This window comes from Ceratotherium simum, chromosome 22, assembly GCF_057802395.1.
Source record: "Ceratotherium simum simum isolate JZ-2026a chromosome 22, ASM5780239v1, whole genome shotgun sequence".
Lineage (NCBI taxonomy): Eukaryota > Metazoa > Chordata > Mammalia > Perissodactyla > Rhinocerotidae > Ceratotherium > Ceratotherium simum.
The window spans coordinates 38,150,563-38,166,845 of record NC_141921.1 but is presented as its reverse complement, the minus strand read 5'-3'; the positions used below and the strand labels follow the sequence as shown (position 1 = coordinate 38,166,845).

The following is a 16,283-nucleotide window of genomic DNA, read 5'->3' as shown; positions in this document are numbered from 1 at the left end:
AGCAATGCAAGAGGGAGGGCATTCCAGGCGGAGGGAACAGCAGGAGCCAAGGCCTAGAGGGAGGAACGGATCTTAGAATCAGGCAGTTGCCTGTTGAGAAGGAGGACGCTGGCTGGAGACACATCACAGACGGCTAAGAAAGACAGCTGCGTAGTTTGGACTTGATGGGGTGGGCAATAGGGAGCCATTGCCAACTCTCACACAGGAGGTGCTTCAATGAGAGTGGACCTGTCCTCTAGGGTGGGGCGAAGAGGAAGAGACGGGGTCGGGGGTCTGGCCAGGAGGTTGCTGCAGAGGGAGGCACAGGTCTGGTCCGAGAGCCCATCACCAGCTATGCTTTGCCCTTGGCAGCGGCAGTGGGTCTGGGGGCCTGGTGGGTATGGAGCCATCCTGCTGGTGAACTGTGACAGGGACAATCTGAACTGTGATGACCAGGACAACTGTGACCAGCACGTGCACTGCCTGCAAGGTGAGGGGGGGCCAGGGCAGCCCGTGTCCCTTGGTGTCACTGCTCAGCTACCCCTCAAGGATTCCAACCCACGGGGCGGCTCAGGGCCAAACTTCCGGCTCCCAGACACACCTTGATGTTCCTCAAAACCTGCCTCAGGCTGGCAGCTGCCCCAGTGCCAGCAGGCACTCCATGCCAGGGCAGAACTCTGGAAATGAGCTAACTCACCTTCTTCTCCCTCCGGGGGAACGGAGGATGCTAACATTATTTGAGCACCTACTGTGTGCCTGGTCCTTTCCCAAAATTCTCATTTAATCATCCAAGGGGGAGGGGAGCATCACCTCAATTTACAGACGAGAATGTTGAGGCTCAGAGGTCAGGAGACCCCCGATGTCTCCTGTCTGTGGCAGATCCAAGCCTTCCTATTCCAACCCCAAATCTGGCCTCCTCCCAGGCACCTCTGGCCAGCATTTCGGGGACGCCACACATTCGTCATGTCGTAGGCCCCCTGAGTTGCTGCCCTCTGTCTGGCTCCACAGACCTGGAAGACATGTCCGTCATGGTCCTGCGCACCCAAGGCCCCACTGCCCTCTTCAATGACCACAAACTTGTCCTCCACACCTCGAGCTATGACGCCAAGCGGGCACGGGTCTTCCATGCCTGCGGTGAGTTCATGCCCTGCCCTCCCACCCCTTCGCTGCCCGGGGGGCCTCAGTTTCCCCACCTTGGGCAGGAGGGCAGGCTCTGCCAGGGCTCCTGGGCTGTCTTGGGGGTCAGAGGAAGAACAGTCAGATGTGAGAGCTCTGGAACTGGTCATCTGGCACAGCCGTGGCCTGAGGTTATTTTATTAGATGAACGAATTTGAAAAATATATTTTAAGCACGTTTAGAAATTTTTAGTATCAAAACTTTCAAACATACACAAAACTAGAGAGAACAGTGTAACGAACCCCCATATGTCAACCACTCAGACTCAACGATTATCACTACTTCACCTCTCTGGCTTCATTTCTCCCTTTCTGTTGGCTGAAGTTTTTTTTTTTTTTTTTTTTTTTTTGCTGAGGAAGATTAGGCCTGAGCTAACATCTGTGCCAGTCTTCCTCTATTTTGTGTATGGGACGCTGCCACAGCATGGCTGACGAGGGGTGTAGGTCCACACCTGGGATCTGAATCCATGAACCCAGGCCACCAAAGCAGAGCGCACCGAACTTAACCACTACGCCGTGGGGCTCGCCCCTGTTTGCTGAAGTGTTTTGCAGCCAGTCCCAGACACTGTGGCTATGTGCTCCAACGTAATTCAGTGTGCCTCTCCAGAAAAAAAAATCCGACTACTGTTTTACATAGCCGCACTGCCGTTATGGCAACTACAAGCAAGGATCTAAAATACCTTTTAAAAATACAAATGTATACAAGTAATAAATGCTCATTTTTTAAAAGATAAAATAATATAGAAGGATATAAAGTGAAAAATGAGAATTCTCTGTCCTTACTCCTAAACTTACAACGTGCTCACTGTTAACCATTTGGTGCGTGTTCTTCCTAACTTTATTCTGTATGCACTCAGTGTGCACGTGTGTGGTGGTGTGTACACGTTCTGCTTTCCAAACTGTTTCTTTCATTGAATTATATGGCCTACACATCTGTCTGTGTGTTTAGGTAGCTCTTCCTCCTTTTCCACAGCTGCATAGTACTCCAAAGCATGGAGGTGCTGTAACTTCTCTGGTCCCCTGAATATGCAGTTGTTTGCAGTGTTACGATTTTACAAACAATATAGCTTGAGCGCAGGGACCTTACTCACGGCTGTATCCTGAGTCTGGAACCATGCCTCGTGGGTGCATAGTAGGTGCTCAGGAAGTATTTGTTCAGTGAATGAAGGAACAGCCAGTGGACAGCCTTGTATGTGTATTTTGCAGGAAAGATACCTAGAAGTGGAATTGCTGGTTAGGGGTAAACATTACTTTGTTAGATGCCACCAAATTGTCCTCCAAAGGATCTGAACACCAACCTCGGAAAGGAAAGCCCTCCCCCCGCCTTGCCCACACTGGGTATTAAGCACCTTTCCCTCCTTTGCTAGCGGGAGGTGAGAGGCAGGAGCCGTTGTCTGGCTTAGATATTTTTGGTGAGGATGCACAGCTTTCTTGCATCCCTCACGCTCTCCAGGCCCACCGGGGAGTCACAGCTGCCCCTTCCATCCCCTCCCAGGTCCCGAGGACTCCTGTGAGGCCTACAGGCACGTGCTGGGCCAGGACAAGGTGTCATACGAGGTGGCCCGCTTCCATGGGGACGAGGAGCGCTTCTTCGTGGAGGGGCTCTGCTTCCCCGACGCCGGCTTCACGGGTCTCATCTCCTTCCACGTCACCCTGCTGGACGACTCCAACGAGGTAGGGGGCAGCCAGGGCAGAGAGGGCACCGCTGGCCTGAAAGGCCCAGACCTCTGGACCGCCCTGCTGGTGCCTCTCTAGAAACTAGGAAGCAAGTGGCTTGCTCAAGGGCCTCGGTGGCCCTTGAGTCACCCAGGCCTCTGGACTCCGAGGTCAGTGCTCTTTCTCCTCTGGCCCTCCCTGCAGGATTTCTCCGAATCCCCCATCTTCACTGACACCGTGGTGTTCCGCGTGGCGCCCTGGATCATGATGCCCAGCACCCTGGCGCCCCTGGAGGTGTACGTGTGCCGGTGAGTCTAGGGGCGCTGGGTGTCCTTCCGAGCCGCTGGCCCGTCTGCCCCAGGCCTGGCTCTGTCCTGAGCCACTCTCCTGGGCTTGTCCACAGTGTGAGGAACAACACGTGCTTTGTGGACGCAGTGGCGGAGCTGGCCAGGGGGGCCGGCTGCAAGCTGACCATCTGCCCGCAGACCGAGAACCGTAACGACCGCTGGATCCAGGTACCGCGGCCACCGGCAGCGCCCCGCTGGGCACTGTCCTGGCGGAGAGGCTGGCCTGTCCCAGCGGGGTGCTGCTGGGGAACATCCAGGAGAGCGGGTGCTGCGATCCTCCTCCCCACGGCACTGTTCTCTCTAGTTCCAGAACTTTCTGGAAACCCAGGCACACACTGACACTGGACTCAACACTCATTCACCCACGGGATCTGGGCAAGGCGCTAGGCTGGCCCGGAGGGGGATGGCAGAGGTACGAGGCACATGCTCCCTGCCCTCGATGGCCTGGACCAGCGGTTCTCAACGGAAGCGATTTTGTCGCCCAAGGGACACTTGGCAGTCTCTGGAGACATTTTTGGTTGTCACACTCAGGGTGGTGGTGCTACTGGCTTCTAGTAGGGAGAGGCCAGGGACGCTGCTAAACATCCTACAGTGCACAGGACAGCCCCCCAGCAAAGAATTATCTGGCCCCAGATGTCAATAGTGCCGAGGATGAATTGCCCTGAGGTGGTGACTGATTGAGACAAAAATCCCCACTCTGACGATCTAAGACAAAGCAAGGAGAAGGGTGGCGTCACCTCCGTCTGGAGGATCTGTGTAGACTGCCTGGAGGAAGGGCATCTGAGCTGGACCAGACTCGGCAAACAGATAGATGAGCACTGAGTGCTCACTGCAGGCCGTGCATAGCATCATTTCATCCTCTGACAACTCCCTGTCGATACCCCATAATGAAGGAGCTCTCAGGGGGGCAAATGCCTAGGGCCACAGAGCTGGGAAGGGCCATGCTGGGACTCAGTGGATGGTGGTTCTGGCAGAGCATCAGCATGAGCAAAGGCCCAGAGGTGGGAGGCATTAGAAAGAATGTTGCCTGTTCTCTTTGGCCAGGGCCAAGGTTCTGTGAAGAGCGAGAGTTGAGGTGGGAGATCTTGGATGCTAAGCTAAGGAGCTTTCATTTCAGCTGGAGGTTTGTCCAATGAGGAGGTTCAGGGCAGGACTCTGGAGCGAGACTGGCTGGGTTTGGATCCTGGCTGTGCCGCTGACTAGCTGTGTGCCCTTGGACAAATAACTAGGCCTCTCTGTTCCTCACTTTCCTCATCTGTAACATGGGGTGATAATAGTGCCTCCACATAGGCGTGTCATGAGGATTAATGGAGCTAATATTTGTAAAGTGCTTAGGGCCAGACACATCAGAGTGAGCTTCTCATTGGATGTATAGTTCATCACTGCTGGGCCGTCTTTGCCTCCAGACCCAGAGAGGGCGGGACGGAGCTGGGCGTGTTAACAGGTCTAAGGGCAAGGCAGATCTGTACCTGCTCAGGTCCCCTCAGCCCTGTCCAGCCATCAACCCCTCATGACCACACGCGGAGGCTGGAGGTGCTGGCTGATGCCCAGTGGCCTGTTTGTCCAACTCAGGCCACCCTGAGCTCCTTGCTGTGTCCTCTCTGCCCTGGTCCAGCATGGGGACACCCCTAAGGTCACGTCCCAGTTCTCGTTCATTCCTAACCTGTCTTGCTGTGTGACCCTAGGCAAGTGGACTCCCTCTCTGAGCCTCCAGCCCCTCCTCCAGCCAGCAGGCATCATGACCCTTGCCTTCCTCACCCCCCACAAGGCCCGAGGCAGGGGACTCCCGTGAACAGTCATCCCCAAGCGCTCAGGGCCAAGCCAGCAGGGAGCTGCTGACTGTCCACAGCTGGGTGTCTCTCTTGTTCGCAGGACGAGATGGAGCTGGGCTACGTCCAGGCGCCGCACAAGACCTTCCCCGTGGTCTTTGACTCCCCCAGGAATGGGGAACTGCAGGACTTCCCCTACAAAAGGATCCTGGTGAGTGGTCCAGGGCGCAGCACAGCCCTGAGGGCCGAGGGACATCACCCTGAGGGCCACACCAGGAACCGCGCTCCTTAGGGACAGGAGTAGAGTTGCTACGTGAGAAGCAGGAGGTGCCCGGTTAGATTTGGATTTCCGCTAAGCAATGAGTAACTTTTTTGTATAAGTATGTCCCAAACATTGCCTGGGACATAGTTATACTCAACATACATTTGTCATTTACCTGAAATTCAAATTTAACTGGCCATCCTATATTTTTATTACTAAATCTGGCAGCCCCAGATGGGGGAGGCAGGATAGCACAGATGTTGAGAACATAAGCTTCAGGGTCAGAACAACCTGACTCTCACTCACATGCTGTGCGACCTTGCGTGAGTCACTTCCCCTCTCTGAGCCTCAGTTTCCTTATCAGTAAAAATGATATTTTAGCCCTGGCCTCACAGACGTTTGTGAGTCTTCTCGATGCACACATGGAGGGAGCACACAACACAGTTAGCTGGTATTATTATTGGTAATAAAATAAAGAGGGTGTCTCAATGGACCCCTTTGAGGAAGGAGGGGAGACCCCCTTTGTGCCATAGGAGATGGAAGGCCTCTCTAGCCCCCACTGGGTCCCCCAGGTGGGACGAGCTCTCCCCTGGCCCTCATGTTGTCTAGCTCCTTCTAAGAGATGGCCCTGGGAATTCTCCCCTTTTCCAGAGTTGAAAGACTGAGGCTCAGAGGGCTGTCACCAGCCTCTTGGTCGCCAGGGACAGGCCTCTCTAGAGCAGCCAGATACCTGCTCTTGGGCCAGACTTGGCAGGAAGGCTGTGCAGAGGGTAAGGGGGTGCCCATGGCCTCGGGCCCCATGTTGAATGGGGAGTACAGGAGTAACCAGGGCCCTCTCTGCTGTCTCCCTGTGACCACGGGGAGTACCATGCTCTAATATGGCAGCAGGGCCAGAGGGCCTGTGTGTTTCCCAACTTTGGCCCCTGTGCCTGCATGAAATACTGAATAGGTCAGATCCCCATCTTTGACTCAGTATTTCCATCTGAAGAATGGGTGGCCACTCCCACCCCATCTTTAAGTTGCTCAGAGTCCAGCAAGTTGGTTCAAGCTCTTCCTGGTGAGTCCCCTTACCCCATCCTGACTCAGTTTCCCCTACCAGGGTCCAGATTTTGGCTATGTGACTCGGGAACCAAGAGACAGTTCTGTGAGTGGCCTGGACTCCTTTGGAAACCTGGAGGTCAGCCCCCCAGTGGTGGCCAATGGGAAAGAGTACCCGCTGGGGAGGATCCTCATCGGGGGCAACCTGCCTGGGTGAGAGGAGCAGGGAGAGTGTTCCTGGAGTGGAGGCTGAGAGTGGGGGGTGGTGATGGTGGCTGGGGTTGGGGGGATGAGGGGCCATTCTACTCCTCGAAGAGAACCAGAAAGGAGTGATGGAGTTGTAGTCCTAGATGTGGCGGTGGTGGAACAGTGGGCTGTTCACCAGACACTGTCCACACTTCTCGGGGAGTGTGAGAAGGCCAGAGCGAGCAGGGCCCTAAGAGATCGTTCAGTCCAACCCTTTCATTTTACAAGTGGGCCCAGAGAAGGTGAGTGACCTGGTAAAGGTCACACAGAATGCAAAGTTACGACTAGACTTAGGTCTTCTGATTCAGAAAATAAATAGATGTTGCTATCAATTAATAGTTATAGAAGAAAGAGCTTTAAGTCTCAACAGTCCTGGGAGAAATTGCATTTAAGTCAAAGCTTGTTTATACTACGATGTAAATGACTAATATCAGATCTTTTCCTGAGAGCAGGAAAAGGGAGATATAGGACATGAAAAGCGAGATGGCAGTAACACAGAGAGAGAGAGAGTAAAAGATTGTGTCTTATTCAACATGTGACACACGGGGACTGGTGGAAAAGAAAAGGAATTATACGGTCATGGTTATTTGCTATGGAATAGACCAAGACATAGGGCCACCCAAATTCAGCAACGCACTTAGAACAGACTTGCGATCAAATACCAGGTGAACTAACAAGCTTTAGAGGGGCAGTCTGCCCTCAAACACAAAAGCCCACAGAGGGAGGAAGTTTGGGCCACGCCATTAGGGACTTTTTCAGAAGGCAAAAGAAGAATGGGGTTTAAATTCATGAACATAAAATGCTGGGGCTGTGAGAGCCCTCGGGGTGAACCTTTCCACCTCTCTCCCCACTGATGACCAGGACGGTGAGGCTGCAGCGAGAGAGATGTAAGGTAAACTCAAGGGAGAACCGCCTGGCCGTGGGGGATTGAAGATGGGGGAGAAATTGGTCTCTGCGAGAATGTGAGGATGGGGCCTGAGGGTCGTTCTGAGGATTTGCCTCGATGACGAGACCTGGGTGGGTCACTGACCTGGTGTAATTGACCCGCCCCACATCTGCCTCGTTGAGAACTCACCTTGAGTGGAATTTAAAAATATGTATATTTATTATCTTTCCTGCTTACAAAAGCAATGCATATTTTTTTGCAGATATTGCAGAAATTTTGAACTCTCATCATTCCATTTCTGCATAGATTTTTGTTTTAGTTCAGCAACTTTCTTTAACCCCTTGGCCCCAGGTCACGTGGCCGCAGGGTCACCCAGGTGGTACGGGACTTCCTCCACGCACAGAAGGTGCAGCCCCCCGTGGAGCTCTTTGTGGACTGGCTGGCCGTGGGCCACGTGGACGAGTTTCTGAGTTTTGTCCCTGCCCCCGATGGGAAGGTAAGGACCTGGGTGACACGCCTGTCCCTGGTGTCTGGGTCAGGGGACGAGCTCCAGGGGCCCTGCTGAGGCCAGGGAGCTGAGCGTGTCTGCTCTCTCCACACAGGGCTTCCGGATGCTCCTGGCCAGCCCTGGTGCCTGCTGCAAGCTCTTCCAGGAAAAGCAGAAGTGGGGCCATGGCAGGGCCCTCCTGTTCCAAGGGGTTGTTGGTGGGTATCAGGGCTGTGTCCCTCCTCACAGCTTCCCCTCCCCTGTCACCTAAATCAAGACACGCTGTGGCTTGAGGGAGGGATGGCAAATGTTAAAGGAAGGCTGCCCCACCCCCCCCAAATTGGGGATCCCTTGCTCCACCAGCTGCCACTGTCCGCTTCCTGGACATGTGACCAGTGCAGTGGCACAGGACTCTCTGCTCAGAGGGGCCCAGTGCTTGGAGTTTAATGCTCTGCCAGCACTGTCTTGAAAATCTTAATAATTTGTGTTTTGTGAGTGAAACCTGACTGTTCAGTGGAGCATCTATGGGGGCTTGGAGGCTGGGCTCATGAACAGTCCCGCCTCCTGCAGCCTCCTGGCCTCCCTGCCTCCCTGGGATGAGGCCCCTCCGCCCACTGCCTCCCTGCTACAGCCCCAGCCCCTTGCCAGGCCGCCCCTCCCTGCAGCCCTCCATCCCAGCGGGAGCCTGGGGAGGGTTGGATGCACATGCCCCTCAGCATCTCAGAGTGGGGCCTGGCATCAGTCGTCCTTGTCCTGGACTGGCAGCCCCCCAGGGCACGTGGTGGACAATGGGGTAGGGGTGAGCCTCTCGCCCAGCCCTGATCCAGGTACTGAGCACATCCAGGTGCGGAGGCTTCAGTACCCCTGGAGATCGCCCGTTCGCCAAGGTTTGGGGTGGGTCTGTGGGAAGAGGCGATGTCTGGCTCCACTTGGCCCCCACGACTGGCACAGCAGGTGGGTCCCACCGCTCGCGGGCCGAGATGCGTGGCAGCTGGTGGGCTGTGCGCATGCGCCAAGTCCCGGGCAGGGGGTCCGCGATCCTGCGAGGGTCTACGCTTTCCCGGTGGGGGTCCCCATGCCCGTGGAAGCCGGACATCAACTAGCAGGTGAAAAACAGCGTGACAGGACAAGAGAGAAACCGTGAAAAAAGAAAAAGCTTTATATTTTAGTATCTTTAATGGTGTCTTTAGTATCTCTAATCTTTTTCTTGCACTTTGAACAAGGGGTCCCACATTTTCATTTTATGAGGGAGGAATTTCGAGAGGGATCGCTGGCTGGGGCTGGAGTGGGCGGGTAAGCTTCTGGAATGGCTCTCAAATACTCTCCCTTTCTCATCCCCACCGAGACCGCGTGAATCCTACAGGATCCTTCCTCTCTGACTGGGACTTCGGGGGGGGGGGGGGGGGGGCGGGGTCTCAGGGCAAAGATCCTTTGGCTGGTGGGATCGTAGATTTTCTTGGCCGCATGGCCTCGTGGGATTAGATAATGCCCTGGACCAAACCTTCCTCCGAGAGAAGCTTCTGTAGAACTTAGAAGCTGCCAAGTATGACTGCCGACGTCCTCTTAATCTCCATTCACTCCCTTACCCCCTTCCCCACACAACCCTGGAGCCCCAGCTGTAAAGTGGAATAAACACAATTTTCCCCAGCCCCATTGCCCAGACTAAGCCTGAAAAATCCTCAAATCCAATTTTATGTACCCGGCAATGGCAAAGCCCTGTTCGTCTTTCTTTCCTGGACATATCAGGTTTACAGTGACCAAGACTCAGGGATAGGCTGAGCAGTTTTTCCAGCTGGGAGGGACAGTGAGGGGCTTCACAGCCGTCAGGCCACACATAGCCACCATGCTGCCCTGGAGAGCTGACACACAGCCACTGACCGTGGAGGCCCAGCACAGCTCAGCAGTCGCCTACTGCGTGCCAGGCCCCAGGCTGTGTGCTCCCTGCACGTGATCCCATTTGACCTCAGGAGAGCCTGTGAGGATTACTGTCACCCTGCTTCATACCCAAGAATGTGAGGCTCAGAGAGGGCTGGTCTCTGGCCCCAAGGCCTCAGCAGGAATGCAGTGGAGCTGTGGGCAGTCTGCACACGGGCCGGTGGGTCAGGGCGCCTTCTCCTTTCCCTTGGTCAAGGCTTCAGGCCTTATGTGAGCACTGGGCTTGAATCACAAGACCCCCATTTCTTAGCTGTACGACCTTAGGCAAGTCTTTTTACCTCTCTGACTCAATGTCCCCGTCTGTAAAGTGGGGATAATCATAACTTGTGGGGTTGTGGTGAGAGCTAAACGAGGTGCTGAATGCAGAGCCCTGAATTCAGGGCTTGTGCGTGGTAAGAGCTTAATAAATGGCAGCTGTAAGGATTGTAGCATTCGGCTCTAATCTCCCCTGTCCTGCCCTGTCTCCACGGGCCCCACATCAAGCAGGCAGGAAAACTGGGCCTCGGGGGAGCCCCTTTGCCATGCAGTCACCTCTTGGAGGGACGGGGTCCAATGGTGTCCATCAGAGCCGGCGCTGGTGGGCAGGTGGGTGACCCAGCCCCCCACCCCACCATTAGCCAAAAGAAGAGGAGTCATCACCCAGTGCCCTGGGGGGTTGTAAATTTCCAATAAAAGGTGTGACCACTTCCAGTACACTCAAATAAAGGTCTGAAGGTCCCCGCCTGCTCCTCACACCCCTAGACTTGCACGGCAGCCAAGTTGAGCTCTGCAGGCGGTGCTTCCCGGTGCCCAGAGGGGGCCCAGCGCTGCTGACTCAGTAAGACCAGTAGCTGTGAACTTGGCTCTGCCTGGCTGCTTTCCAGAGCCTGAGGGTGTTGTTCCTGCCTCTCCCTTCATGTCTCTCTCTCCTTCACAGGCGCTAAGCCGGTCACCACCATCTCCATCAACCAGGTCCTCTCCAATGAAAGCCTCATCAGCTACAATAAGTTTGTGCAGGTACAAGGGCCACAGGCTGTGAGTGGGGCAGGGCGGGGGGCACGGCTGGGGAAGGGATGGGAGCGGAAGTCTGATGCTCACAGGTCGTGAAAGTTCAGGCTGGAAAGCTCAAACCCCCTCCCTTGACCCGAGAGAAATGAGGGGGTAGGCCATGTGGATTGAGGAGGACAAGCATTCCAGGCAGAGGAACAGCATCGACGATGGCCCTGAGGTGGAACGAAGGGGCATGGAGTGTATGAGGACGAGCCAGGAGGCCGACGTGGGGTGAGGGGAGCCGGGTTACACCAGGCTTTGTAGAGCATCGCTAGGTCTTGGGCTGTGGCTCTGAGTGAGCTGTGAGGCCCTTGGGGGATTTGAGCCGAGGAGGGACCTGATCTGACTGATGCTTTGAAATGATGTCTCTGCTTCTGTGTGGAGAACATATCAGTAGGTCATGGTGGGGGCAGGGGCTGGTCCATCAGGAACACATGGCACCTCAAGCTGGACAACTGTAGAAGAGTTTAGTAAGGGGAGTCTTTACAAAGAAACAGGAAGGATTTGAGGCAATCAACAAGGGACCATGCCACATCCTCAGGCTAGGAAGAGGGGAGTGGTCCCCACCCCTAGGCCTTAGGGAACTAGGGAAGGGAGCTGTTCTTGGAACCTGGAGATTGTCACTATGGAAAGACAGCTGTGAGACGGAGCTGTGACCTTCACAGCCAGCCCACAGTGACCTGGCAGGGAGGGAGCTGGGGGAACAAATACCCCAACTGCACTCTCCTGCCAGCCCGCCATCTCCTGCCAGTGCTGCCATTGGCTGAACCCAACCGGAAGCCAGAGGGCACGGGGGCCCCTGATGCCCAAGGATCAGCCTCCTGGGGCACAGAGCAGAGAAGGGTGTACGGGGGGTCTGGAGGGGCAAGCGGAATATGCAGCACAGGGTCCTACAAGAAGCAGATGCCAAGATGGGGTTCAACGTGCGAGGATTCTATTCGCAACAATGTCTGTGTGAGGGAAAGAGGCAGGGAGCGGAGAGGCTGGAGGAGACTGGGAGAGCTGCCCTGGGTGACCGAGAGGGAAGGAGGACCCGTGCTGCCGTGCGGTCTAAGGCATGTTCAGCAAAGCTGTGGGGGATCCAGAGGACTCCCGTCTCCCGGAAATGGGTCTGCCTTAGCATCCTGTCACACTCCGCCATGGGCTGTCAGCAGCTGGTGGGAGGTGTGGCCTGGGGCACAAACACAGGAAGGGTTTCGGAGCTGGAGCCCGGCAGCAAGGGCCCTCGGTCAATCCCACTCCCCTAGTAGGAGGTCTGCGAGGAGCATTTTCACGGCCACCGTGTGGAGCTAGAGCAGAAGAGGCAGAGACCAGTTAGGAAGCCACTGCTGCGCACCAGGAGGGAGCAGTGGAGGCGGGGGAAGGGGCCAGGCTGAGCACGTACTTTAGAGCCCGCTGGCCTTGCTGATGATGGATGTGGCGTGAGAGGGGAGGGGCATCGAGAACAACAGCAAGGCTTTTGGCCCACACAGCCGTTACATGTCCAGAGCTCAAGGATGTTGGGGGAGGAGTGGGTGGCAGGTGGGGGTAGAAATGAAGACTGTGTCTTTGGACCTGTCGCATCTGATGAGCCTGTTAGACATCCACGTAAAGATCAAAGTGGTGGTTGTACTTACAAGTCTGAGCTCAGGAAAGAGGTTGTGCTTTACGAAGCGGTTGGGAGATAGAAATTTCAGACTTGTCAGTGTCTAGGTGGTGTTTTAAACCATGAGACTGAAGGAGATCCTCTAAGGAGTGGAGGATCTAGAGAAGGGAAGAGGGTCAAGGATGGAACATTCTGGAACACTCTCATTTGAGCCCAGCTAGTGGGATAGGACCATGAGGGGTGGGACCCAGGGCAGGTACATGTTGATGAAGGGGCACAAAGAGAAGGTTTGTGTGGAGAGTTGATCGGTGGGCACTTGGGCCTCCTGCCTCTCCTTAGCCAGACATGACCTCTTGGGTCCCCCCAACACTGGCAAGGTCTCCCCGTCTCCCCCTCCCACCCCAGAGCTGCATCGACTGGAACCGGGAGGTGCTGAAGCGGGAGCTGGGCCTGACGGAGCGGGACATCATCGACATCCCCCAGCTCTTCAAGAGGGAGAGGAGAAAGGCAGTGGCCTTCTTCCCTGACTTGGTGAGGCCGCCATCCGTGACTTAAGGTTTCATCAAATTAGGCTCCAAGCCTCCATTCCCCAGAGGGGCAAGATGCTCAGTCACCGCCACATTTGGGATTGTGCTGGCTGGTGGGGGTGGCAGGGAGAGTCGGAGGTCCCAGGGTGCCCAACAGAAGGGTTTCTAGTTGGCTGACCATCATGGTCACTACAGAATGCTCACTGGCCACGTTCTTGCTCAGGGGCCATCAGGGAAGGGCCCTTCTCTCCTCCCAGGGACCCACTTGATGTTTACAGAGTGAACTTAGGATTGCACAAGGTTGTGTGTGTGAAGCGTGTAGCATCAGCTGGAACTCAGATGCCCATTCTGTCCCCTTTCTCCCAGCCCGCAGCTGTTCAGTGGTCTCCCATGTATTTAGGGAGATACAGAGGTGATTAAGGCTGCTCCTTGCCCTCAAGGACATTCCAGTCAAATCTGGTGAGGGGGAGACTCTCTTCACCTCTCTGAGGGCGTGTCCCAGCAATCTATTTTGTATAATAAAGTGATGTGGCAGTTCAGAGGTGGGACAAAGCAGTTACAGCCTAAGAGGTAGGACTGGAGATGCCAGAAGGCTTCATGGAAGAAGTGGCCTTTGATTGAGCCCTGAGGGCTTTGCCTCTGTTGCTTCTAAAACTCGAGCTCTGATGGACCGCTGGGGCCTCACCCCATGGTTTCTGATCCAGCAGGTCTGAGGTAGGGCCTGAGACACTGCTGCCTTTCTAAGAAGCCAGCACCCAGGTGGCACTGATGCTGCTATCTGAGGACCACACTTTGAGTAGCACTGCTGTAGATCCCCCAGCTCCCCTCCCCCCCATTCCCTCTCCCCTCCATCCCCTCTCCCCTTCCATCTCCTTCCCCTCCATCCCCTCCATCCCCCCCCACTTCATGCCCTCCCCACTTCATGCCCTCCCCACTTCATGCCCTCCCCACCTCCATCCCCCAGAGGAACTTAACTTGCCCATCATCAGAGCCTGGCCAGGAGCCTGTCAACACCACCATTGCTTCATCCCCCCTTTTTTCCTTCCCCTTCCTGGCTAATGTTTTGCCCTCCTTGATTTCCCCATTTGCACAGCCTCTCGTCATTCCCCTTCCTTCCTGCATCTTTAAGGAGGCCTTGCAGTTATGTGTGCCCCCAAAAGCTTGTGCATTGGTCCAGGGTCTTGTGTTCGCGGGAAACAGAGGGCCACCCAAGCTGGCTTCAGTAAGAGCGGGATATTTAATACAGGGACACCGTGAAAGCCGAGGGCAGGGGCAGCTGCTGTGAGGGCGTCAGGAGAGCCTGGAACATCTCTTGTCTCTGTGTCTACATCGCTCATCCCCTCCCCCTTCCTCCCTCCCCCAGCTTGGCTTCCTTTGCTTCTCTGTCCCTGGGGATGAATACGAACGTGGCCACACATAGACACAGGCGGAGATTGACTCAACTCCACCACCATGTCAACTTCAAATACCCGAGAGAGAGAATCTGATTGGTCCAGCTTGGGTCAGATGCCTACCCTGGTCTGATCAGCCACAGCCTAGGAGGTTGGGATTCTGTCACACAAGCATGGCAGCCACCACAATCCATCAGTACGGAGGGCAGTCACCAGAAAAATAGGTTGTCGTTGTGAGCTCTGCAGATGCTCCCATGGGAATGCTGGCTAGAGTTCTTACCAGACCAAGTTCCTCTCCCACTGCACGAAAGGGCGAGTAGCTATTTTCAAGCCTGCCTGAAAGACAAACCCAGGTCCCGGCAGGTGTAGTGAGGTGCTGGGGTGGAAGCCATGATGCCCCTGACCTGGGCGCCCACTTCTTTGCAGGTGAACATGCTGGTGCTGGGGAAACACCTGGGCATCCCCAAGCCCTTCGGGCCCGTCGTGGACGGCCGCTGCTGCCTGGAGGAGAAGGTGCGGTCCCTGCTGGAGCCACTGGGCCTCTGCTGCACCTTCATCGACGACTTCACCCCGTACCACATGCTGCACGGGGAGGTGCACTGCGGCACCAACGTGCGCCGGCAGCCCTTCTCCTTCAAGTGGTGGAACATGGTGCCCTGAGCCCGTCCCCACCCGCCTCCTCTCCCCCTGGGTGGGACGTCGGCCCAGGTGATGGAGACGGAGACAGGCCCTGAACAGTAGCGTCAGGAGACCCCAAGGTTCCAGATGGAACACTCAGGGTGACCATCCCTCTCAGAAGCCCTTTCCCTAGAAGTGTTCATGCCTCACCTGTAACCCGCTTGGTTGTCAGACTTGATTCCTCTTGGCCTCCCAAGAAGAATGACCTCATTTCTGGTGGCCTTTCCGGTGGATCAGCATGACCCACAGGGACTCCTCCAAACATCCCACTTCCCACCCCCAAATCCTCCATTTGGGGCCTAATTCAATTTGGGGCCTGGAAACAACCATGAATCTCATCTGCCATCTTGGCCTGTGTGTCCTAATGGAGGAAGGACCCGCAATTCTGCTTTGGTCTGGTTGCTTCTCGCTCGGCAGGGGAACAGCCCTCAAGTCAGATCCCTCCACACAGGGCAGGAGAGATTCCGCCATAGCCGCCCCCACAGGGAAGGAGCAGGGGTCCGTGTAGATCAAGGTGGGACCAGCATTCCACCTGCCAAGCTCCTGACCGGATGGGGGACTCTGTCCCCCGCCCAGTGCCCAGCGTGAGCTTTCACACAGTCGCTGCTTCTAGATGCGTGTTGAAGGAGCCCTATAAATGCCCCCATCGTGTAACGTTAAGAAATCCGGCTTTGTCCCAAATCCTCCTGGAATTTCTTGGAGATGAAAATATCCGGGGAAATTCTGGAGATTGGAAAGACTGTGGGTGCACGGTTGAGAACTGTCCTTCGTGATGCATCGGGTGCTCCCCTGGCCCTGGGGCCTCTCTCTGCAGGAGGGGAGACCCTGGGAGAATCAGGCCTAGGTTTCTGTTGACCTCTGGTGGGTGTTTCCACATCCTGCTGTGCCTCAGGAGATGGGGCCGAGACAGCTCACAAGGAGACCACTCTGGGAGTGAACCACTCTGAGTGCAGGGGAGGTGGGGGGTGTTTTCTCCAGATGTGTGTCACATGTGTGTTCTCTATGGGTCCAGCTGTGTTTCCATCACTGGCTAATAAATCTACAGAAACATAAATAGTGTGAGTCTAATTCTGGCCCTTCTTTGGGCTTAGGACACGACAACAAGAACAGAGGAGTTTCTTGCAGCTGAAGCATTTGCCTGTCTGGCCCCCCCAGAAGTTGGGACTGACAAGCCCAGATTTTGGTAAGACTGTGAGGTTGCTCCGTCTTGGCCACAGGATGACTTAGGGCTGCCACGGACAGTTGCGATGATATGGATGCATAAATGCAAACCCGGGGTCAAATGTCAGGCTG

The 16,283-nt window shown here is 55.5% G+C and overlaps 1 protein-coding gene across 1 annotated transcript in view; it reads left to right on the top strand.

Annotated features, from left to right (window-relative positions):
* Positions 1-16,036, top strand: part of PADI3 (peptidyl arginine deiminase 3) — a 31,518-nt gene extending 15,482 nt beyond the window's left edge. The window contains exons 5-16 of the mRNA XM_004425634.3: positions 352-469; positions 988-1,113; positions 2,650-2,828; positions 3,015-3,118; positions 3,214-3,325; positions 5,030-5,137; positions 6,288-6,439; positions 7,710-7,854; positions 7,961-8,063; positions 10,697-10,776; positions 12,800-12,925; positions 14,739-16,036. Of these exons, the coding sequence (XP_004425691.2) occupies positions 352-469; positions 988-1,113; positions 2,650-2,828; positions 3,015-3,118; positions 3,214-3,325; positions 5,030-5,137; positions 6,288-6,439; positions 7,710-7,854; positions 7,961-8,063; positions 10,697-10,776; positions 12,800-12,925; positions 14,739-14,972 (1,587 nt within the window). The 3' untranslated portion in view covers positions 14,973-16,036. The remainder of the gene's footprint in view (positions 1-351; positions 470-987; positions 1,114-2,649; positions 2,829-3,014; positions 3,119-3,213; positions 3,326-5,029; positions 5,138-6,287; positions 6,440-7,709; positions 7,855-7,960; positions 8,064-10,696; positions 10,777-12,799; positions 12,926-14,738) is intronic.
* Positions 16,037-16,283: the final 247 nt, after the last annotated feature.